The 23216-nt window shown below is 41.2% G+C and overlaps 4 protein-coding genes and 1 long non-coding RNA gene across 7 annotated transcripts; 1 reads left to right on the top strand and 4 right to left on the bottom strand.

The window, feature by feature from the left end:
* Positions 1-930: 930 nt before the first annotated feature.
* On the bottom strand, positions 931-3375 carry LOC146670050 (uncharacterized). The gene is made up of 4 exons (XR_014911867.1): positions 3341-3375; positions 2474-2517; positions 2221-2361; positions 931-1654 (listed from the first exon to the last, which is right to left on the bottom strand). It is a non-coding gene; the product is annotated as an uncharacterized LOC146670050 (long non-coding RNA).
* A 2491-nt stretch (positions 3376-5866) lies between these two features.
* LOC146670049 (uncharacterized) lies at positions 5867-11261 on the bottom strand. 2 transcript variants are annotated; one of them, XM_085407954.1, is made up of 3 exons: positions 10838-11261; positions 6934-7149; positions 5867-6688 (listed from the first exon to the last, which is right to left on the bottom strand). In XM_085407954.1, the coding sequence occupies exons 1-3, from the start codon at positions 11001-11003 to the stop codon at positions 6531-6533; spliced, it is 540 nt and encodes a 179-aa protein (XP_085264080.1). In that variant the 5' UTR covers positions 11004-11261; the 3' UTR covers positions 5867-6530. The 2 variants fall into 2 exon arrangements, with proteins under 2 accessions (XP_085264080.1, XP_085264081.1); XM_085407955.1 differs by lacking the exon at positions 10838-11261 and adding an exon at positions 9838-10331.
* A 4212-nt stretch (positions 11262-15473) lies between these two features.
* sirt4 (sirtuin 4) lies at positions 15474-18197 on the top strand. 2 transcript variants are annotated; one of them, XM_085407952.1, is made up of 4 exons: positions 15474-15618; positions 15868-16355; positions 16843-17137; positions 17230-18197. In XM_085407952.1, exons 2-4 carry the CDS (start codon positions 15868-15870, stop codon positions 17380-17382), a joined length of 936 nt encoding a protein of 311 aa, XP_085264078.1. In that variant the 5' UTR covers positions 15474-15618; the 3' UTR covers positions 17383-18197. The 2 variants fall into 2 exon arrangements, with proteins under 2 accessions (XP_085264078.1, XP_085264079.1); XM_085407953.1 differs by having other exon boundaries at positions 15477-15602.
* A 2508-nt stretch (positions 18198-20705) lies between these two features.
* Positions 20706-21655, bottom strand: lg5h1orf74 (linkage group 5 C1orf74 homolog). The gene has a single exon (XM_085406740.1). It carries the CDS (start codon positions 21569-21571, stop codon positions 20777-20779), a length of 795 nt encoding a protein of 264 aa, XP_085262866.1. The 5' UTR covers positions 21572-21655; the 3' UTR covers positions 20706-20776.
* A 146-nt stretch (positions 21656-21801) lies between these two features.
* Positions 21802-23216, bottom strand: tomm6 (translocase of outer mitochondrial membrane 6 homolog (yeast)). Its single transcript, XM_085406745.1, has 3 exons — positions 23050-23216; positions 21999-22127; positions 21802-21859 (listed from the first exon to the last, which is right to left on the bottom strand). The coding sequence occupies exons 1-2, from the start codon at positions 23145-23147 to the stop codon at positions 22031-22033; spliced, it is 195 nt and encodes a 64-aa protein (XP_085262871.1). The 5' UTR covers positions 23148-23216; the 3' UTR covers positions 21802-21859; positions 21999-22030.

Genomic DNA, 23216 nt, shown 5'->3' with positions numbered 1-23216 from the left:
AATTTTTGAAAATTGACACATTTGTAGTGCATTGGCTGTATTAGATTGAATAAATGTTTCCATTAATTTCTGAGGAATTCTACAGTAAATCTGGCTGAAACTTGGCACACAGGTACAGTAGGTGTCCCAGAGGGGGGGATGTGTTGAAAGTTGGACATCAACTACTCAGGATGACTTTTAATGAATTTTTGAAATAAACATAATTGTAGTGCATTGACTGTATTGCACTGAATATGAGTTTACTGTGATTTCTGAGTAATATTACAGTAAATCTGGGTAAAAACTGGCCCAGAGGTAAAGTAGGTGTCCGAGAAGAGGATTGTGTTGAAAGCTTGGCATCAACTTTTAAGAATGATTTTTAATGAATTTTTGAATATGCAACCAGACTGTCACGATGGCTGTATTGAGCTGTTCCATTGTAATTTGTGTGCGCGCGTGCGTGTGACTGTTCACGCGCGTGCGTGTGTGCGCGAGTCTAGGCTTTCAATCAGGATATAAAGCGAAAAGGCGCTACCGTAAAGACTGGTGTAAAAGCGCAAGGAAATTTATGCGGCGGATAGGAGGCGGCTGGCTTGACCGCGGCTCACAAATGACGGCTCACTTTACCGCAGTGATTTATTAGTGCAAAGCCCTCTGGGTTAACCAAAGAGCCTCAGGGTAAATTCTCAAAAATGCTAAACGTGAGCGGAAAATATTTGGGGGAGAATTATTTATTTATTTATTTATTTGGGGGGGGGTAAGTGAAAGACGCAGTCAGTTGATTTCAATAATTATCACACAACACACAACAGGGGGTAAATTACAGAATTGAACACATCCAATAAGGGAGCGAGTGATGTCCTAACAGCAATAATACAGTGTAATCAGCACCCAATTTAAGATAAACGACAGGAGGCTTATTTTGTCAAACTGTTTTTATATGTGCTGGTAGGCGAAAAACAACTTGAGGTTTTAAGGAAAATGAATCCAGAATAAACCCTCAGTGATGAATGTTTCACTCTTTGTTTCCAACAGACTTAGAAGGTAATCCACACAAATACAGAGGGGAAAAGGTTCAAGGCACTTCAAAGGTTTTTCTAGGAACTATAGGTGACACCACAAGAAAACAAATAAACTTTTCTTCAATGAAAAAAATAATTTTCATAATAAAAGAATATAACAAAATAATAAAAGAAGTTAAACTTCACAATCATGCCCAAACTGCAGTAAGTTCTTTTTTTCTCACTTAAACAACTGAAAATAAAGTGCTCTGCTACTAGAAAGAGATTGAAAAGAAGTTCCTGTAAAACCAACTGAGATACTTTACCTTAACAAACAAAAACAAGTGTTATTGTTCTCACTGATGCAGCTTTACTGTCCCAGCATTTCTACCTTTAGCCACTAAAATACATGAACCAAGTTACTCTGCAGTTTCTCATCTTCATTCCAATTCTGCCATTTGTGCCAAATATGTTGAATCATTTATGTGTCTGGTTGTGGCACTGTGACTATTAAGTCTAGGGTAGAACAAACTCAGGGTCGCATGCAGAGCTCGTTAGGAAGTCGGTGCTATCCAGTAGACCGTTGTACTCATGCACAATACCCTCTGAAGGGTACAGTGGATCGCTGGGGATGAACACAGTCTGGCTGGAAGGCATCAGGTGGAGTGTACTAACTGGAAAAAGAAAGAGAACTTAGCGTGAGACCACAGTCACACTAAAAATAAATTTAACAGCAAGAATAAGTAAAATATTACACAGCAGCAATTTGAACCTTAGCATTAGATGACAAATATTCTGAAGAGAAAGAAACTACAATATTGTGTCTTAATCTGCAAACTTAATATAATGTGTTGTCACTGTAGGTCAGTGTGCTTTTGTGCAACTCTTAATCTTTGTTCAATAATTTGCAGATCTATTTGAGAATGCACCACTCTTAAAGTAACAAATTAGCTTCAATATCAGATTATGCATTCATTTTAAAAGTTATTATCTTTAATTGAAAGAAAAGTTGTCCTAATTTAGATTCAGTCAAATTCAAAAACATGTTGAATTTTGCTCTAATTTGTGTCATGTTTCTTTTTCATCATTTCTGTGTCTCTGGTGTTCGGCAGGACACTGATTACACTGCGTTGCACCCAAGTTTCTCTGCTCTGCATGAGTCAACAGAGTCTGGATGCCTGTAGAAAAGCTGACATCAATATTTCACTTATCCATACTAATATATTTTGGACACACTAACTTGTTTCCTCATACGATGGTGGTGGTTTTTGTGGGAATGGTTGTTCATGGTTTGGTGATGTGGTCATGAGCTCTGCTGGTGTTGGCTGGTAGGAGGCTCTCTGGTGGGAATGAGAGGTATGAGTAGCGGTAGCCACCTCAGCTGTAAGCATACAAGTAACAAGAGATAAGAAATGTTACAGCTTTGGCCGTTGTATATGAAATGAAGGAGTGCAGCTATAAGTATCACCTGTTAGTGGTGATGGAGTACTTACACTCTTCTTCATTGGCAGCAATCTTGCACAAGTAGCTGCAGAAGCTGATAAAGAATGACAAGATACCAACGAGAAAGACGTAGTACATTTCACTCATGACAGCAGTGGTAGCAGGAAATGGATGTGTAGGAACAGTGTTCAGTCTGAATAGGCAACAAAGAAATAATTATCTAATGCAAAAACAAAACTGAAGAAAATGTTGGGATTTATTGTTCACCAAATCAAATTGAGGCAAAGCATAGCGACCAGAGTATGATTAAAAACCAGTAAGAGAATACACAAAAATTCAGCAGTCATATTTAAATCAAGTAACAGTTTATATAGGGGTGTGCGTAATCCTTTAGGCAGTTCTGACAGCATCTGCTTAATGTCCCAATTGTTGAAGTCCTTTGCTGTAGCCTACTCCTTTTGTTCTGATCTTCACCTGCCTCGCTGACTGTAGCATAGTTTTTCTCACTTTCGATTTTGACTCCTACAAGGCGCATTTTTCCACCCTCGAAATTTCAGATTATTTCAGATAAAATAATAAGCAGTTGTTTAATTCAGATCAGATCAGAGCAGAAGCACGTTGGCTTTATGGAGTTGTTAATTAAGCTCGAGTTTCGTTTCAGAGGCTGTGGTTCTGGGTGCTGTTTAACTGTACGTAAAGGGTGACTGAAACAAACTAATGTTAGAGAGTTAATGGAAGGTTTTTGTTTTTTTAAGTAACCTTATTGATATCGTCCTATAGCCGTCAGGGTTTTTTTTGTTTTTAATTAAATTTTATTTTCGGTTTGAAGCCAAAATCACAGACTGCATGCCGAAACACGCAGTCCGATATGTGATGCTGATAAGAACACCTACACAGAGTTAAATATTTAAACTCACCGGATACACGATGGGACGGGAGCACACCCAGAGCCAACACGTCTTAGAGGAAGGGGTCTGATCTGAACCCCTTAACGCGAAACTACTTGCTGTAGATCTTCCACACACGTGGCCTCCACACTGAATGCATATTCCAGCCCACTGACAGCCTTCTTCCATTCACAGACAATTTACAATCATGATCTATAAGCACATCTTTTCTTATGAACATGGCCATAACAGTGAGGTCACAGAAGTCTGTTTGTTTATTTATTGTCGAATTAAAATCAAGACAGTAAAAATTGGCATGTTAACAATTAATTTTTGACGCTTTAGATGGCTTTTACTTTGAAAATTCTCGACTGCAAGTTTGGCGAAACCGCACAGGCTCGAAACTCCGACACTTTTATTTCATAAGAGGAAAAAAACATATTGATAGTAAGTTTAATCGATCGTAATTTATTTGCTACTTCAAAGGTATTCCGTGCCAGAAAATCAATAACGACAAAATGAGTTTTCACAACTCTCATAACAATATTTAGGCCAGATTAATTAATCTGGTTTGGTTTACCAGCCAGAGCTGGACTGGCAAACTGGCATACCTGCAATCTACCAGTTTCCGGCGCCCCGATGGGTAAGTGTATTTTTAATTATTTTTGTTGTCAATATCACTACACAGGCTAAGGTACAGGATGTACAGTACAGGGAGTGCAGAATTATTAGGCAAGTTGTATTTTTGAGGAATAATTTTATTATTGAACAACAACCATGTTCTCAATGAACCCAAAAAACTCATTAATATCAAAGCTGAATGTTTTTGGAAGTAGTTTTTAGTTTGTTTTTAGTTTTAGCTATTTTAGGGGGATATCTGTGTGTGCAGGTGACTATTACTGTGCATAATTATTAGGCAACTTAACAAAAACAAATATATACCCATTTCAATAATTTATTTTTACCAGTGAAACCAATATAACATCTCCACATTCACAAATATACATTTCTGACATTCAAAAACAAAACAAAAACAAATCAGCGACCAATATAGCCACCTTTCTTTGCAAGGACACTCAAAAGCCTGCCATCCATGGATTCTGTCAGTGTTTTGATCTGTTCACCATCAACATTGCGTGCAGCAGCAACCACAGCCTCCCAGACACTGTTCAGAGAGGTGTACTGTTTTCCCTCCTTGTAAATCTCACATTTGATGATGGACCACAGGTTCTCAATGGGGTTCAGATCAGGTGAACAAGGTGGCCATGTCATTAGTTTTTCTTCTTTTATACCCTTTCTTGCCAGCCACGCTGTGGAGTACTTGGACGCGTGTGATGGAGCATTGTCCTGCATGAAAATCGTGTTTTTCTTGAAGGATGCAGACTTCTTCCTGTACCACTGCTTGAAGAAGGTGTCTTCCAGGAACTGGCAGTAGGACTGGGAGTTGAGCTTGACTCCATCCTCAACCCGAAAAGGCCCCACAAGCTCATCTTTGATGATACCAGCCCAAACCAGTACTCCACCTCCACCTTGCTGGCGTCTGAGTCGGACTGGAGCTCTCTGCCCTTTACCAATCCAGCCACGGGCCCATCCATCTGGCCCATCAAGACTCACTCTCATTTCATCAGTCCATAAAACCTTAGAAAAACCAGTCTTGAGATATTTCTTGGCCCAGTCTTGACGTTTCAGCTTGTGTGTCTTGTTCAGTGGTGGTTGTCTTTCAGCCTTTCTTACCTTGGCCATGTCTCTGAGTATTGCACACCTTGTGCTTTTGGGCACTCCAGTGATGTTGCAGCTCTGAAATATGGCCAAACTGGTGGCAAGTGGCATCTTGGCAGCTGCACGCTTGACTTTTCTCAGTTCATGGGCAGTTATTTGGCGTCTTGGTTTTTCCACACGCTTCTTGCGACCCTGTTGACTATTTTGAATGAAACGCTTGATTGTTCGATGATCACGCTTCAGAAGCTTTGCAATTTTGAGACTGCTGCATCCCTCTGCAAGATATCTCACTATTTTTGACTTTTCTGTGCCTGTCAAGTCCTTCTTTTGACCCATTTTGCCAAAGGAAAGGAAGTTGCCTAATAATTATGCACACCTGATATAGGGTGTTGATGTCATTAGACCACACCCCTTCTCATTACAGAGATGCACATCACCTAATATGCTTAATTGGTAGTAGGCTTTCGAGCCTATACAGCTTGGAGTAAGACAACATGCATGAAGAGGATGATGTGGACAAAATACTCATTTGCCTAATAATTCTGCACTCCCTGTAAAGGGAGACCGAAGGGCCGCTGCACATCGATCTATCCGTGAGAAAATGTATATACAAAGGAGCAGTCAGTTCATTTCAATAATTACCTAGAGCATAAATTACAGATCCAGAATTCAGCTCACTCAATGGGGGAGCGTGTGATGTCCTAACAAAAATAATACAGTGTAAACGCATCTTTTACACACTGAAAACAACATGCATTAAAAAAGTGGAACTGTATGTGTTCAGGAAGTGTGAGTGATCAGCTTACCTGACATGAATGGAGAAAAAACCCTCAGTAATAAATGTTTGCACTCTTTGAATTCATTCACATGGGGCATGACTTACAAGGCAATGCACACAAATACACAGAGAAAAAGGGTTAACAGCACTTTGCAGGTCTGCAGTAAATTCATAGATAGCGATGAGACGATATCCACAGATACTAGAGACGCACTGTTTAACAACTGATTGTTTTTCTAAAATCTATAACTCAAACCGTATCCAATGTAAAAAAATATAATAAGAGACTATAATAAAATAATAACAAAAGTTATTAACTTCACAATGATTTTCTGTACAACCGCCTGACTTTAACGTCAGCTTCTTTAACGTGTTCATATTTATCTTGCATGTGCATCCATCGATGCATTTCTAATGAACACTGAAACACCTTCTAACTGCTGACAACTGAATCTGACTGTCAAGTACTTTCCCCGATAGAGAGTAAAGACAAGAGGGAGAGATCTTGAGGAATAAGGCCAAAGACAATTAGTGAGAAACAGTGACCTTATGTTTCAATTTTTCTAAATAACTTGAGCCACTAAAAACTGGTTTAAAGAATAAAATTGAAAATACATCAAGTTACACTGCTGTGTCTCATCTTCATTCAAAGTACATACTTCCATTTGAGCCAAATATTTTGCATCATGTTTGTGTCTGCTTGGGGCGCTATGACTATTAAGCCTAGCGTATAACAAATTCAGGGTCGCATGCAGTGCTGGTTAGGAAGTCTGTGCTGTCCTGTAGACCGTTGTGCTCATGCACAGTACCCTCTGATAGGTACAGTGGGATGAACACTGTCTCACTGGAAGGCATCAGTTGTAGAGGGTAGGCAGGACCAGCTGGAAACAGAAAGACAACTTAGCATGAGACCACGATCATACCAAAAAACTTAATATTACCAACAAATGCAGTTCTGTAGTGTAAAAATAAATATTATACAGCAGCAATTGGAACCTTAACAGCAGAGGATTTCCAGAGAGCCACGGTTTTGGTTTTCAAGGCCTGTTTTGACCTGTTTAGTCTAAAAAATATATTGTTTTCATAGTTTTTGTAAAATACAGGGTTGATCAAAATCCAAACTAACTTGTTTCCTCGTATGATGGTGGTGGTCTTAGGAATGGCTGTTCATGGCTGGGTGATGTGGTCATGAGCTCAGCTGGGTCATCAGGCTGAGCTGGTGCTGGCTGGTAGGACGCTCTCTGGTGGGACTGAGAGGGCCCAGGTGCTGCAGTCGGTTGCTGAGTGTACTGCTGAGAAGTGCTGTTGACATTTATGGTGTGGCCAGCGGTAGCCATCACAGCTGTAAGCAAAGAAGCAACAAAAATGTTGTATTCATGAGGTATCTATAGCTTTGGTTGTTTTTACATGAAGCAGCTGAGTTATTCAAGTGTGGGAAAAAGTGTTTAATTAGTTTCACTTATATCCAACACGTGTACAAACAGTGATAATAGAAGACTGTTTACCATGTCATGAATGTTAAACTACTTTTTTATTTAGTTCTAAACTGATTTTCACACACTGTCATTCTCTCAATTTAATAAATATGATGTAATTTCCTCTGTTAAATATAGAGGTTTACGTTGTTTTTCCACTGTACTTAGACTTCACTGTGTGAGTACAGTTGAAAATGGAACGGAAGAAAAAGAACTGTGGGAAGACAAGGTGTGAACAGAGTGGTAGTCAACAAAACCACTTCCCGTGAAGAACATTTATGTGGCATTGTCTAGTTAACAAACAGGTTCAAGGTACCAACAACAGTAACGTGTGAGGCCTATTAGTTACTTATGAACCTAACATTTCACACAATACAAAGACAAACTGATTACATGTAGTTAAGCTCTGGATCTGAGATTTATTGCACACTCTACTATCTGAGGTTTATTTTAGAAGATTTTTGAATAGACGTGTCCACTGATGGAGAACATTTACACATAAATGTAGACTGAAATTGATTCTCACATGTTGTCTTGAAAAATGCAAAGCAACAGCTTAACAGTGCAGCCGGTCACAGTCAGGAAACAAGAACACAATCCTAAATGTCTGCTGCTCAGAGGCAGATCTGCACTTTCTTTGTACTCACAAGTCATTTACAGGAAAATTCAGAAAGGAAACAGCAGAAACGATGAGCAAACACACCCCACAGTATGTTTACACCTGTGAGGTTGGTCCCTTTTCTAGGAATGTAAAACGAGTAGTGAGGGCAACAAAAAAAAAGTTACTTCAACAGGTATTTAAACAAGTTTAATTCCATCAGTTCTTAGAAGATTCTTAAATGTTACTGAAGTATGTATCACAAACTTGGACACAATGAGGGGGAACATGATAAGGAACAGAGGAAGACTCAGACAATATACACACAGAGGATCATGACGGGACAGGCCCCAGGTGGGTACGCAGCTGACGCTAATCACTCGCTAAGGAGACAAGGGAAGTAAAAAACAATACACACGAGGCAGGAGACTATCAAAATAAAGCAAACAGCACACACTCAGCTCTAGACTGAGACACGTGAACTTGACACTGGACTGGACCACAGATGAATTAATATGGAAGGACAGAGAGACCAGATAGACATGGGAACATGATCGGGAAAACAAAGGATAACGAAACATGGAGACTAAACAGACTAGAACAGGAGTCACTGATGACAATATAGATATGAGACCAGGAACAGACTAGACACTAATGGGAACTAACATAACAAAACAAAGAACCATGAACTAGAAATAAAAAACTCAGATGCACTAGAGAAACAAAACTCAAGACTAACTGATATAAAACTACTACTACTAAACCAATACAGAACTAGAAAATCTCTTATCCAAACGAATGATTCACAAGACCATAATAAACTCAAAAACTGGGTCAAAGACCGTGGAGCATGACCTGGGTTTTTGCTTCAGCTGCTGCCAGAACTGCACTCCCCTTAACCTGCCTGCACTTGTCAGGAGAACCTCAACTGGAATGCTGTTGTTAGAACTCAAAGATATCCCTGATCTGCCAGATATTCCCTGTCCAGATGAACTACCTGGTTGACCTAAACTCATCTAACATTCAGTTGATCATTAAGTAGCAGGTGTGCAAAGTAGTGATCAAATCACAATACTACCACGTGCAGGAGATATGGATATGTTGTTAAGTTAGTATTCATCTGGAACAAAGATACAAAAAACAAAATGTAAAAACTCAGATGCAAATGTTTTAGGGGGTATAATTTTTTTTAACATGTATGCTTGTTTTTACACATTCATACATATCAAACTTGGTATCAGTGACTGATGATTATCATGTCATTGTCTTAGTAGTCTTTTTGACCTCTAGGAGAAGATGCACAGAAAATTGTGTTTTTCTAATTGAAACAGCATCTCAGCAATGTTACATTTCATTGTAACTGGCATTATAATTATGTAATCCAAGGTTTTAATTTTGTTCCCCCAAAGAGAGAGAGTATGTAATCAGTTCTGTCTGCCTGTCTGTTTGTTAGTAGTCTAGTGTTCACAGTTTTCAATGTTGTGTAATCTCCAAAGGTTGATTCTGTTCATCTGGACGTAGTGTTTTCATTGGGAGAAACGTTTTATCACTCATCCAAGTGACTTCTTCAGTCTCAGCTGACTGCAGGTTTCCCCAATCTTATAAACAGTACATTCGCACTCTGCCGTCTAGTTACACCTACAGGCACACTATGAGACATTAATCAACATGCTTTTTGAAAAAAGAAAATACACTCAGAATAGCAGAAGCTTAACTGAATTAAAAACAAAAAGTCAAAACAAAATAAAAAACTAATTAGAAAATATAAAAATTGATGTGTAAATGTCCACAATAGTGAGCACCAAAGTATATCATCAAGTCTTAACTGATCCCTCCCTGCCACACCCTCCTCCCACACCCATCGACCCACCCACTCCACCCATACACACACACACACACACACACACACACACACACACACACAAACAAATGAAAGTAGCAGCTGTGGAGTACTTACAATTTTCATTGTCAGGGCTTTTGCACATGTATTTACATATACAGAAAAGGACTGACAAGATAAATCCGATTACATATAGGGGGATTTTTATGTCATTCGTGACAGCCATGGCAGCTTAAAATGTATGTAAACAGCTTTCAACCTGGGAAAGAAACAAAGAAGTAATTATTTAAAAAAAAAAACATTAAACAAAAAATGTTCGCTTTATTGTTGAATTAAATTCAGGACCTTGTAATATCTGATTAGAATCACAATTATGGGTTATAGAATTATGTGCTGTGTGTCTTCATTCCAATGATGTATCTGATTAATGTCCAGAATGTTGTCTTTTGCTGCACTTCTTTACTTTTGTTTTGATTCTTCACCTGCATGTCTGGCTGTTTTTGGCATAGGTTTCTCTCAACTACTACAGCAGGGGTGGGCAACTCCAGGCCCCGAGGGCCGGTGTCCCTGCAGGTTTTAGATGTGTCCTTGAACCAACACAGCTGATTTAAATGGCTAAATTAGCACCTCAACATGTCCTGAAGTTCTCCAGAGGTCTGGTAACAAACTAATCATGTGATTCAGGTGCGTTGACCCAAGGTGAGATCTAAAACCTGCAGGACACCGGCCCTCGGGGCCTGGAATTGCCCACCCCTGTACTACAGGATACTTTGAAATATTGGATTACACTTCAGCCATTATATTGGTAAGACGTTACTTCTAGTTACAGGAAAATGTTTCTGATAAAATATTATTAGTTAAAAAAATCATTGTTCAGCGGCTGTGGCTCTGGGTACTCGTGAACTTTATTAGTAGAGAAAAAGGACGCTAAAACAAACTAATGTTACAGTGTCACTTAAAGGCTAAAAACACAAAACCGTAGCTTAAAAAATAACCTCACTGACATCGCACTCAGGGGTCTGTTTTATTTTCGGTTTGAAGCCAACATCGCAGACGGTCAGATAGCTGATGCTGACAAGAACAACGGCAGTTTATATGTTTAAATAATCAAACTTACCGGATACACAAATGGACAGGATCTGTTCATAGAGCCAACGCGTTTTAGAGGAAGGGGTCTGACCTGAACCCCTAAACGCGAAACTACTGCTGCGAAGATCGTCTATACACGACGACACCTCACTGCCAGAATTTTTCATCCCTTTCCATTCACTGTTTGTGATCATAACTGTATAAGTACGTCATTATACGAGCTTTGTATCACAGCTACGAGGTCAACCAGGTATTTTATTTATTTATGTGATTAAAAACAAGACTCGGATGCATGTGTGACGCTCTAGATGACTTTTACTTTGAAAAGACCTTATGGGACCACGCAGGAGCGGCATGCATTTTCGTTTTCAAGTGAGGAACTAAAATATTAACAGTAAGTTAATCGGTTTCAGTTCATCAGCACTTTTAGAATTTGCCATGCAAGAAAACCAAATAAGACGAGCTGAGTGGACATGCCTGTCATGATAATATTTAACGCCAAATTTATTATTATAATAATACAGAGTAAGTAAGTAAGTCATTTGACACATAACACATGCAGGATGATGACTCAGGGAAGATACAGGACAGAACCAAACTTTCAGCACTGTGCTCACAATTTTGAGCCATTCACTCACAGTTACGCACTCACTCTGAAAAGAAAAAGCATAATCTCATTCCCAAGAAATTCCCAACTATCACAAATCCCACAAACAAATTCAGAAGCTTTTTTTTATTTGATTTTTGTTTTTTGTTTTTTGTTTTTGCGTTTTCTCATAAATTTCAGCAGGCAGTCGCGTTTGTATGATTCATTTAAATGTCCAGCTGTTACAATACATGTATTCAAGTCTTTTAGTTGTATAACCGACTCTGACCCTTTTTAATAAATCCAGGTAGCTTTTTGACGCGAAGAAAGGATTTTGCGCTGGCGACCGTTAATAAATTTGGTGCTAGTGTTTTGTTTTGTGTTAATTAACTTTTACGGATGCAAAGAACAGGATCAAGTGAGTTTCAACAAAACAAAGCAGCTTATTAAAAAAAAAGTCTCCGGTGTTTCAAAGTAAGCAGTGATGGTGACTTGCTTTTACGAAACTACCTAGAAACCAGGAAATCAATTCAATTTATTTTGCGCAAAATCACAACAGCAGTCGCCTTTAGGCTTTATATTGTAAGGCAGATACCTACATTAATCCTTTTCTTGTCTGAAGACGTATTCCTTTGCTTGCTGTTCATCATCACAGTCAGAGAGAGAGCGCGAAATCTTCTTGTTTCCATGATTATTCCTCCCACACACTTTTGTGTGATTTGGGGATGCTCAGTCATATAATAAAAATAATACATTTTAGATTATCTGGACTCCTGGGACAGTGTGTGTGACAGTCCAACAGGACTGACTTTGCTTTATCTGCTTTATTTCTGAAGCACTTTTTTAAAGCAAATGTAAAACGTTTTTTAAAAACATAAAACTGATATTATTCTGTTTAGATATATTATTTTAACTAAAACTGATGTAGGTCAAAATAAGTACATTGAAAATTAAAAACCACTCAAACTGAAAAAGGCATTAGCAGTGATAAAAAGGCAAACAATTCAAATATGTAGAGAAGAAGAAATTTGAAAGAACTCACAAAATTTGCACACCTAAAATACCCAGGCCGGACAGTCCAATGTGTCTCGCTGACGTTGAGCAGCAGGTCCTAAGGTCCCGTACATTTTTTACTACACATAGCTTGGGTTTGTTTGATTATTTCTTTGTTGTAACAATGCTTCTTTGCAATAAATCTTGTTGCCTTGCAAGTAGTTTGTTGGTGCAGCAGCATATTAAATGGGATTTTAGTCATCTGGGACAGGCTCCAGCCTCCCCCGGCTACCCTGAATTAGTCACAAAGAAGAGAATGGATAAATGGATGGATTTTAGTCAGTTTGTGAGGATGTGTGTTTAACAGACTTCTCTCTTTTGTTCCCGTTTTGTAGACATCATAGCTGACTTTATGTTACTGTTTAAGTAAAAGGATATAGAGGCTTCAGTTAAGAGACCACAAGAGTCAGTGTAGGTCAGGCTCCACAACTTGATTAAGATTTACTGAAACTATGAAAAAAAGGAAGAAGTCATAACTTCAGCTGCTGGCAGCAAACCAACCTCTCCTGGGACACTAGGAGTATTCTGTTAGCAAACAAACTATGAAAGCTACCACAAATACCGCACTAAATGAACATACTAACAAATTATGTTAATGCAAATATTGAGAGAACTCCCAGTATATCCACCAAACCTGTGGCCAGAGGCCAGCCATGCACTCGCTGCAGGACTAGAAACAAAAAGATAAGATAAGATAAGATAAGATAAGATAAGATAGAACTTTATTAATCCCTCGGGTGGGTTCCTCTGGGAAATTCGACTTCCAAAAAGCACAGCAACGACCGAAGTTACAGTTACAGAATTGTTATATATATATATATATACACACACACACACACACACACACACACACACACACACACACACACACACACACACACACACACACACACACACACATATATATATATAAATACAGAGACAAATATAAATAAAATATACAAAGGGGATAAATAGAATAAATAGGAATAAAAAATAAAAATACAAGTGAATTGCACATTTCAAGTATTGAGTCTATTGCACTGTTGACTATTTACAAAAAGTATTGCACAAGGTATTGTACAGTGAGGTGAAGAGGCACTACAGCTTAGTTGTTCCCCCCTCCTTTGTCCTCCTGTTTCCCCTCCCTCTCCCCTCCAGAGAGGAGTTAAACAGTTTGATGGCGTGTGGGACAAAGGAGTTTTTAAGTCTGTTAGTTCTTGTCTTGGGGAGAAGCAACCTGTCACTGAACAGACTCTTCTGATTGTTTATGGTCGTGTGCAGAGGATGCCCAGCATTGTTCATAATGTCCATCAGTTTCTTTAATGTCCTTTTCTCTGCCACTGTCACCAGAGTGTCCAGCTTCATGCCGACCACAGAGCTAGCCCTCCTGATCAGTTTCTCCAGCCTGGATGAGTCCTTCTTTGCTGTGCTGCTCCCCCAGCACACCACAGCATAGAAAAGTACTCCAGCAACCACCGACTGGTAAAACATCCTCAGGAGCTTCCTGCAGATGTTAAAAGACCTCAGCCTCCTGAGGAAGTACAGTCGGCTTTGGGCTTTTTTATACAGGTGCTCTGTGTTGCATGACCAGTCCAGTTTATTGTCCACCCACAGCCCGAGGTACTTGTACTTGTTGACCACCTCCACCTCCTCCCCCTCTATCTGAACCGGCAGTGGACCTGCTCTAGACCTCCCGAAGTCCACAACCAGTTCCTTAGTCTTTGAGGTGTTGAGTTGCAGGTGGTTTGTGTGACTCCATGCGACAAAGTTCCTCACCAGACTTCTGTACTCCTCTTCCTGATCATCCCAGATACACCCCATGATGGCCGTGTCATCTGCAAACTTCTGAATATGGCATAATTCAGAGTTGTAGCAGAAGTCAGAGGTGTACAGGGTGAAGAGAAGAGGGGACAGCACAGTTCCCTGTGGTGCTCCTGTGCTGCTGACCACAGTGTCAGACGTGATGTCCTTCAGCCTGACGTACTGTGGTCTGTCGGTGAGGTAGTCGGAGATCCAAGCCACCAGGCAGGGGTCCACCTCCATCCTGTTCAGTTTTTCCTGAAGCATACAGGGCCGGATGGTATTAAAGGCACTGGAAAAGTCAAGAAACAGTATCCTGACCGTGCCTTTCCCCCATCCAGGTGTGAGTGGGCTCTGTGTAGGAGGTACAGGATGGCATCCTCCACTCCGACACCCGCCTTGTATGCAAACTGTAGTGGGTCCTGGGCATGTTGTACCTGTGGTCGGAGGAGGTTGAGGAAGAGCCGCTCTAGAGTCTTCATAAGATGTGACGTCAGTGCCACTGGTCGGAAGTCATTCAGCTCATTGGGCCGGTTCTTTTTGGGGACTGGGACGATGCAGGATGTCTTCCATAGGGCGGGCACTCTCCCCAGTCGCAGACTGAGGTTGAAGACTCGTTGTAGCGGCTCCCCAAGTTCAGCAGCACACGCCTTTAGCATCCTAGGACACACCTTGTCTGGGCCTGCTGCCTTTCTGGGGCGAAGCTTCCTCAGTTGCCTCCTGACCTGATCCACTGTGACACTGGGAGATGTTTGGGAGGAGGGGAGGGGGGGAGATGTCTTGCTGCTGAGAGAGGGATTGGAGGAGGGGGGTGTCATGGTGTCAGGAAGGGGGGGAAGCGAGGGAGGCAGGAGAGTGGGGAGAGGACTCTGTAGTGAAGGTGAGGGTGAGGGTGGGGGGGTTGTGGGCTGGTCAAAAAGGACAGAATGACAGTTATGCAAAATTCACCTAACAAACAGATAAACAAATGATACTGCAAATGAAAGCGAAAACATCCTAGAATCAGCAACAGTCAGTGCTCCACTAGGCAAAAGTGTAAATTAGGCCAAACCACAAGATAAATGAAACAGTCCAGGACAGTGGAGGGAAAATAATGATTATTGTTATTATTATTTACTTATTTGAGATTGTCACAAAAACTAAAAATGATTCAATGTGACTGTGTCATCAAATAAAAATGTCTTGAGCTTAAGATACAACTAAGACTACAACTCCCAGACTACAAGGCGGCTGTGTTTGGTGCTACCATCAAATAGGTATTTCCTGTTACTGCCAATGTTATCTCATAAGTGATTTGCTGTGTTATTCAACAACTCGTTTTAGCTGCTGTCACTTTCTGCTGCTGCTGACTTCACTGACTGTAACTACCGCTGTAAGTCCCTAATAAGGTAAACTAACTGTCAAGCTAAATGTTTAAACGTGTGTAAAAAGAAAGTGTTGTTAATGCTTCTTACATATTCGAGGTTTCTTTCGAAATTAAAACTTAAAAACTGTATAATAAAAGTATAACAAGTGTATTATAAGATAGTAAGCGGGTAGTTTTCTCGCTATCTTTTATTTGTCGTGGAAAAACAAACAAACAAACAAACAAAAAACCATCGTGTCAAAAAGTGTGTTTATTTAACGTCTGCTTGCAGATGATGAGGCTGCCATGGCGGGTCCTGGCTCCACACACAGCACCTGTAAGGAGAGCCTCCTCAGTCCCTGCAGGGCTGATGAACTTTGTCCCCGCCTGCAGCACCACCGACGCCCACTCACTGGAGCTGCTGCAGGACTTTGTGACCCGAGCCAGACGCCTGTTTGTCATCACCGGAGCGGGTCTGTCCACGGAGTCGGGCATCCCCGATTACCGATCGGAGGGCGTCGGGCTGTACGCCCGCACTGACAGACGACCCATGCAGTACGCAGAGTTTGTCCGCAGCGCAAAGTCCCGTCAGCGCTACTGGGCCAGAAACTTCGTCGGATGGCCGCAGTTTTCCTCCCACTGGCCGAACTCTGCACACAAGGCCCTGCAGCGGTGGGAGGAGAGGGGCAAGCTGCACTGGCTGGTTACGCAGAATGTAGATGCTCTTCACTCAAAGGCAGGTCAGAAGAGACTCACAGAGCTCCACGGCTGTGCCCACAGGTGAGAACGCATAAACTCACATATGCATCATAGACAATAAGCGTCAATTAAGAAGTTATGGCAGTCTTACAACAATACAATACAATGTACTGTATAAACACTACTTATTTATGAGTAAAAGCCATGCACTGAGAATGCCACGTAGGTAAAAGTTTCCAGGTTTCATTGGCAAAATGTTGATTACTTTAGTGATGTTTTCATGTGCAATCACCACTATATTCTACAGTTCTGTGAAAGCATTTACCCCCTTCCTGAAAAATGGACTTCACTGCCACTAATCGAGTCAATATATCATGCCACGATCCAAAGAAACTCACGAACAGCTGAGAAACAGTCACTGACATCCATCAGTCTGTAAAGACATTGGTTTGGTGACAGTAATTAAAACACACACCCTCTGCATCACCAGGAGTTATTAGGAAATTCTGTCTGTTTGCATGTTAACTGACTAGAAGACATTTTGAGGATGAAATCTGGGCGTCCTCAGGGTCACGTGCCTTGGCTGTGGTGCCATCTCAGCACGGGAGGAGCTCCAGAGGCGATTTATATCTTTAAACCCAGAGTGGCAAGCTCAGGCAGGCACTGTGGCCCCAGACGGAGACGTCTTCTTGGAGGATGAGCAGGTCCTCCATTTCAGAGTTCCCTCCTGTGATGACTGTGGTGGGATACTGAAGCCTGAGGTCACGTTTTTTGGAGACTCCGTGAACAAAGCAACTGTGCAGTTTGTGCACGAAAGGCTGGCAGAGTCGGACGCGGTGCTCGTCATGGGGTCATCTTTACAGGTAGGTCTTGGATTAACTAGTAAACCAGTTTGTTAGCTTTCAGCAACACTGTTCCTTAACTGAATACGTTGTTCCTTGTTGATGTTTCTCAGGTGTACTCAGGATACAGGTTTTTACTGGCAGCAAGGGACAGGGAGATGTCGGTCGCCATCCTGAACATAGGGCCCACCCGAGCAGACCACCTGGCAGAGCTGAAAGTCAGCGGCCGCTGCGGGGAAGTGCTGTCAGTCATTCAGCCGCTCTGACTGACCGCAGCCTAAATAGCTTGAAGTGCTCTGCTGGTTAGGTTAAAACTACCTCAGATTTATGGAAACAGTTGCTCTTTGTTGTTACACGCTGTATGCAGGTGAATGAATGTTAATAATTGTGAGCTATAAATGTGTAAGACTTGAATCCAGCTGATCTTCATACAGCAGGTTGGTGTCAGGGAGCTGAAATCCTGTCTCTGCAATCAAATGTCAACCTACCAAGAAAACAGAAAGGCTGTGCTTTGTTGTGTGATTGCTGGTTTTAGGTTGGCACAATAATGGTGTGCAGGTCAAATGTGTGAAGTGAAATAATAATTTGCAGGCTTGAAGGAAAACAGAGGTACCCCGTTTCCTTCCTCAAGCTCTTTTCACTTTATAGATGGACTGCATTCATGTACAATGTCTTTTCAAGTCTTATCAAACACACAAAGCACCATCACTATATACTGACGACACCTTTGGATTCAAACGCTCTTATTCTGATAAGACAAAAAGACACAGGGTGGCTGCTCTGATGTAGATGGGAAGATGCAATATAAATGTTTATTTTCATGTTCTGCCACCAGATCTGTTTTAAAAGGTGCAATTTGTTCTTCTTCCTTTTTTTTATTACGCAATACTCAGATGGTTAGTATTTTGATTGATTTTAAATGCTGCCGTATTCAATTTGGCAGCATTTCCATTTTTTGTGAATTAAACCGCTTAAAGTAGGTTGAATTAAACTTTTTCAGGCTGGATTTTAAAGTGGCATTATGCTGTCGTTTTAAAGTTATGCAGTGGAAACTTTCTGTAATAAAATATTCAGAAAATAAGAGGTTTTGGAATTTATTATCACACTTGCAAGCCGGAAATATTCATCATTAAAGAAGTTTCGAACCTTGGTGTATCAAACATGAGGGCCAGAATCAGATAACAAAGATTCCGATCCGGCCCACTGCATGACTTTTGAAAACACAAAGGGTGTAAAATTTTGGACTGAATGTATTTTCATAAGTTTTCATGCTAATAAAGAGCTCCCTCATGGCTATTCATACTACACCAAAGTAATTAAGTCGTAGATAACAATGAAATTACAGAAATGTCTATTTTATGTGTGCATAGTAAGAAAAAAAACATCTGAATTTAAAAAACACTCTTTTCTAATTACAAGGTAGTCTGAGTAATGGGCTACTAGAGCTTTTTCTGTAACATTTCTCTCTCAAATTAAGCCTGAAGAGATGTGCTGACAGATTCTTCCATTAACTACAGCAGCATTTCTGTATCTGTGGAAAAACCGAGATATGCTGTAGAACTCGCACTGCTTTTTCTGATATTAACATGTCTCAGAGATTAAATGTGTAGTTAAACTTTACACTTGACAGAAAGCGGAGTTTCACTGTTGCGGTCTGCTGAAGCTCAGAGGGTGATGCATGTACAGTGGGGCAAAAAAGTATTTAGTCAGCCACCGATTGTGCAAGTTAACTCACTTAAAATGATGACAGAGGTCAGTAATTTGCACCAGAGGTACACTTCAACTGTGAGAGACAGAATGTGAAAAAAAATCCATGAATCCACATGGTAGGATTTGTAAAGAATTTATTTGTAAATCAGGGTGGAAAATAAGTATTTGGTCAATAACAAAAATACAACTCAATACTTTGTAACATAACCTTTGTTGGCAATAACAGAGGTCAAATGTTTACTATAGGTCTTTACCAGGTTTGCACACACAGTAGCTGGTATTTTGGCCCATTCCTCCATGCAGATCTTCTCGAGAGCAGTGATGTTTTGGGGCTGTCGCCGAGCAACACAGACTTCCAACTCCCGCCACAGATTTTCTATGGGGTTGAGGTCTGGAGACTGGCTAGGCCACTCCAGGACTTTCAAATGCTTCTTACGGAGCCACTCCTTTGTTGCCTGGGCGGTGTGTTTTGGATCATTGTCATGTTGGAAGACCCAGCCTCGTTTCATCTTCAAAGTTCTCACTGATGGAAGGAGGTTCTGGCTCAAAATCTCACGATACATGGCCCCATTCATTCTGTCCTTAACACGGATCAGTCGTCCTGTCCCCTTGGCAGAAAAACAGCCCCATAGCATGATGTTTCCACCCCCATGCTTCACAGTAGGTATGGTGTTCTTGGGATGCAACTCAGTATTCTTCTTCCTCCAAACACGACGAGTTGAGTTTATACCAAAAAGTTCTACTTTGGTTTCATCTGACCACATGGCATTCTCCCAATCCTCTGCTGTATCATCCATGTGCTCTCTGGCAAACTTCAGACGGGCCTGGACATGCACTGGCTTCAGCAGCGGAACACGTCTGGCACTGCGGGATTTGATTCCCTGCCGTTGTAGTGTGTTACTGATGGTGACCTTTGTTACTTTGGTCCCAGCTCTCTGCAGGTCATTCACCAGGTCCCCCCGTGTGGTTCTGGGATCTTTGCTCACCGTTCTCATGATCATTTTGACCCCACGGGTTGAGATCTTGCGTGGAGCCCCAGATCGAGGGAGATTATCAGTGGTCTTGTATGTCTTCCATTTTCTGATGATTGCTCCCACAGTTGATTTTTTCACACCAAGCTGCTTGCCTATTGTAGATTCACTCTTCCCAGTCTGGTGCAGGTCTACAATACTTTTCCTGGTGTCCTTCGAAAGCTCTTTGGTCTTGGCCATGGCGGAGTTTGGAGTCTGACTGTTTGAGGCTGTGGACAGGTGTCTTTTATACAGATGATGAGTTCAAACAGGTGCCATTCATACAGGTAACGAGTGGGGGACAGAAAAGCTTCTTACAGAAGACGTTACAGGTCTGTGAGAGCCAGAGATTTTCCTTGTTTGAGGTGACCAAATACTTATTTTCCACCCTGATTTACGAATAAATTCTTTACAAATCCTACCATGTGGATTCATGGATTTTTTTTTCACATTCTGTCTCTCACAGTTGAAGTGTACCTCTGGTGCAAATTACTGACCTCTGTCATCATTTTAAGTGGGGGAACTTGTACAATCGGTGGCTGACTAAATACTTTTTTGCCCCACTGTAGTTTGACATCCCACTCTAACAAAACAGCTTTCTCTCACACTAGTCTTAACCTGAGTTATATATTGTCAGGTCATGTTGCATTATAGTCGCTATTTTCATGAGTGAGGTCAATGACAATATAGTTTATCAGTTAAAACGTTCTGATGAGAACATTTTTCCTCATGAATTTAAACACTTGAAACAGCATTATCTATACAAACACACACGCTGAAGAACGACATTAATGCACGTGTTCTGAAAACCAGGTGTTAACTCTGATCCATCTTGTGGAACCTGTCGCCCACATCAATGACCCAACAGCTGTTTTGACAGTGTTTATTACGGTCATAAATAATCCACAGCATTTGCTTTAAAGACAAACTTACATCATGTTCACAGACAAACTGAGGGCAGTGTGACTATAGATTGATTAATCGTGAGATCTTTTAGGAGGTTTTGCTGCTCAAATCTCTGCTGCAGACGGAGCTTCCAGGTTTCCAGGTCAGACTTTATCTCCTCTTGGAGAGCAGCCGGGACACTGAAGGAATACAGACAACATCTGTGAGCTGCAGTATCCGGCTGCCATGTTGCTGAAGCCGTAAGCACCGTGAGGGGAGTCATGGACAGACAGTTGTCGAAACTCTTAGTGTGATCAAACCAGTAAGTGACGGGGTAACCCAGTAAGAGCCCAAACACAGTGCACAGGTTCCACTCCTCACATTTCTCTCCGCCACTGAGAAGCCTCTCAACCCCTTCAAGCTGCTGCACCCCTCCCAGTAGAAGTAGTAAATCTTGTATCATGCGCTTCAGGTCTCCCCTCAGTGGGTCAGCGACGGTGGGAGTTTCCTGTGAGTGGCAGACATCAATCACAGCGACGCTGCTCCCGTCATGAAGAACCTGCTCTAGATTTGACTTGACTGTGACCGGATTAACAATGAGACCATTTCCATTTAAATCCAGCGTGAGAAGCGATTTAGACACAAGCTGGAGAGACTGTAAAGAGCTCAGATAGTGCTTCACTTGCTCTGCACAGGCACCATTAATATCGTACAGAACAGCAGGCTTCAACCCCAAATCTACAGCTGACACCTGTGAAGCCAGGTCCAGACTCTGAGGAGCAGAGAGGGACTTTCTACCAGCAGACAGATATTTACGAGCAGCAGCAACAAAGAGCTCTGAAACAGACATGACTGCATAAAAATCACGTCACACGAGACTGAGGAGTCAAGCAGCAGGACTAGAGATATTTCTATTTAAAGTAACTGCTTAGCTGGGAATCAAGCACAAAAATTAAATGTTTTTTTTAAAGGTAATCTACACTTACAAGAAAGGTTTAAAAAAACTAACAAATGGTCAAAAGGTCAATGGATCTAACACAAGTAAACAAGACAAAAGTTTTCAAACTAAAACACGTCATAAAAACTGTTTCATGAGTTTATTTGTGTCCACTGTTTCTTCTTTGTTGGTCCAAGATGCCTAAAGGAGAAGAAACGTGTCAGTCAGAATAATCTGTAGAAAAACAGCAGTTATTCCGTGATAAATTCTGCTTTTGTTCATTAGAGGTGTGCAAACAGATCACACCTCTCTCCAGCTCTAGTAAAGAAGATGACCTCACCATCATCCTGGTTGTGATGTATTTGGGTCACGCTATGTCACTGGCTGAGGAGACATCAGGTCAAAATCGGAGAGATTTCTTGCAACCCAAACACCAGCTGCAAACAAGCCCAAATTCACCAGAAGATTCCTTAAAAAAGAAAAGAAAAAAGGTTTAAACAATCAGTGATGCCATCAACAGCAACAATACCCTGTTCAACCTGTGGCTACAGGTTGTGCTGTGCGGGGAAACTGATCAAACATAAATTTATAAGACAACAGGTATCTATAACCTCACCCATCTATTAATTTATATTCTTCTCTTTATCCAGAGCTAGGTCCTGGAGAGAACAGCCTAAGCAGAGAAGCTCAGCCTTCCCTCAGAGCTCCCTTCCCAGCCACCTGCTCCGGGTGAGATGCCAAGGCTTTCCCAGGTCAGCTGAGCAATATAACCTCTCCAGCATGTCTTGGGTCTACCCCACAGCTACAGAGGCTGGCTATTTTTTTAAATAAATATATGAATATATAAATATATCTTATAGGCTTAACATGATACCTAGTATATCCGGTGCGTGACATTTACCTTAATCCTTGGGGAGCCAGTATTTTGGCATATTTGGTACACAGTTGTTGAGAATTCTGGTGTCCAGGTAATCCTACATAGCTTACAATGTGCTGCTGGGATCCAACTGTCTGAACATATTGGCCATTAAACATTGATTAACTAGCTACCCGTCATACTGTATACATTAAGCTTCCTGAGGGCCTTTAGAGTAGAGACTAGACTCTCCCTAAAGTTTGACAAAGTGGTTAATCGATGAGATTAGCCCATTTCTTCTGTTCATTGATAAACAAACTAAAAACAACTATTACGCTGGTAATATTATCATACAACTCCATTAAACTGATGATCATAATTGTAATTTTATTGTCTGTTTCTGTACTTATAGTGTAGCCTAGTGAGTGAGAGGACAAGGACAGATTCCTTCACTGGCACACCAGTGCTAACGCTAGCAACACAGCTAACCGCCCCAAAAACCCTCTTACTATCACTGCTGTCTGCTCTGTCTTACCTTCTGAAGTCGTTTCTATCTGTTGCAAACCGACAGGCCGAGCTGATCCACTCCACCACACCGGAGGAAGAGCCCTTTTTAGCGTTTGCCCCACTCATGTTGCTAACGTGTGTGCTGGGGGTAGAAAAAGACAACGGCAACGAGGGCGAAGAGTCAAGGGGGAAGGT

This window comes from Rhamphochromis longiceps, linkage group LG5 (genome assembly GCF_057381845.1).
Source record: "Rhamphochromis longiceps isolate RC_006_pf linkage group LG5, R_longiceps_female_GT1.1, whole genome shotgun sequence".
Taxonomy (NCBI): Eukaryota; Metazoa; Chordata; class Actinopteri; order Cichliformes; family Cichlidae; genus Rhamphochromis; species Rhamphochromis longiceps.
This window is presented reverse-complemented; position numbering and strand designations above follow the sequence as displayed.

Coding starts and splice junctions, on each gene's coding strand:
- lg5h1orf74 (XM_085406740.1), bottom strand. CDS start 21,571: ATGTCTGTTTCAGAGCTCTTTGTTGCTGCTGCTCGTAAATATCTGTCT.
- tomm6 (XM_085406745.1), bottom strand. CDS start 23,147: ATGAGTGGGGCAAACGCTAAAAAGGGCTCTTCCTCCGGTGTGGTGGAG. Junction 22,128..23,049: donor GATAGAAACGACTTCAGAAG/GTAAGACAGAGC, acceptor TTCTTTTTTAAG/GAATCTTCTGGTGAATTTGG.
- LOC146670049 (XM_085407954.1), bottom strand. CDS start 11,003: ATGATCACAAACAGTGAATGGAAAGGGATGAAAAATTCTGGCAGTGAG. Junction 7,150..10,837: donor CCTGTCCATTTGTGTATCCG/GTAAGTTTGATT, acceptor CTTTGCTTACAG/CTGTGATGGCTACCGCTGGC. Junction 6,689..6,933: donor ACCATCATACGAGGAAACAA/GTTAGTTTGGAT, acceptor TTCTGTTTCCAG/CTGGTCCTGCCTACCCTCTA.
- sirt4 (XM_085407952.1), top strand. CDS start 15,868: ATGATGAGGCTGCCATGGCGGGTCCTGGCTCCACACACAGCACCTGTA. Junction 16,356..16,842: donor CTCCACGGCTGTGCCCACAG/GTGAGAACGCAT, acceptor GGGCGTCCTCAG/GGTCACGTGCCTTGGCTGTG. Junction 17,138..17,229: donor TCATGGGGTCATCTTTACAG/GTAGGTCTTGGA, acceptor GATGTTTCTCAG/GTGTACTCAGGATACAGGTT.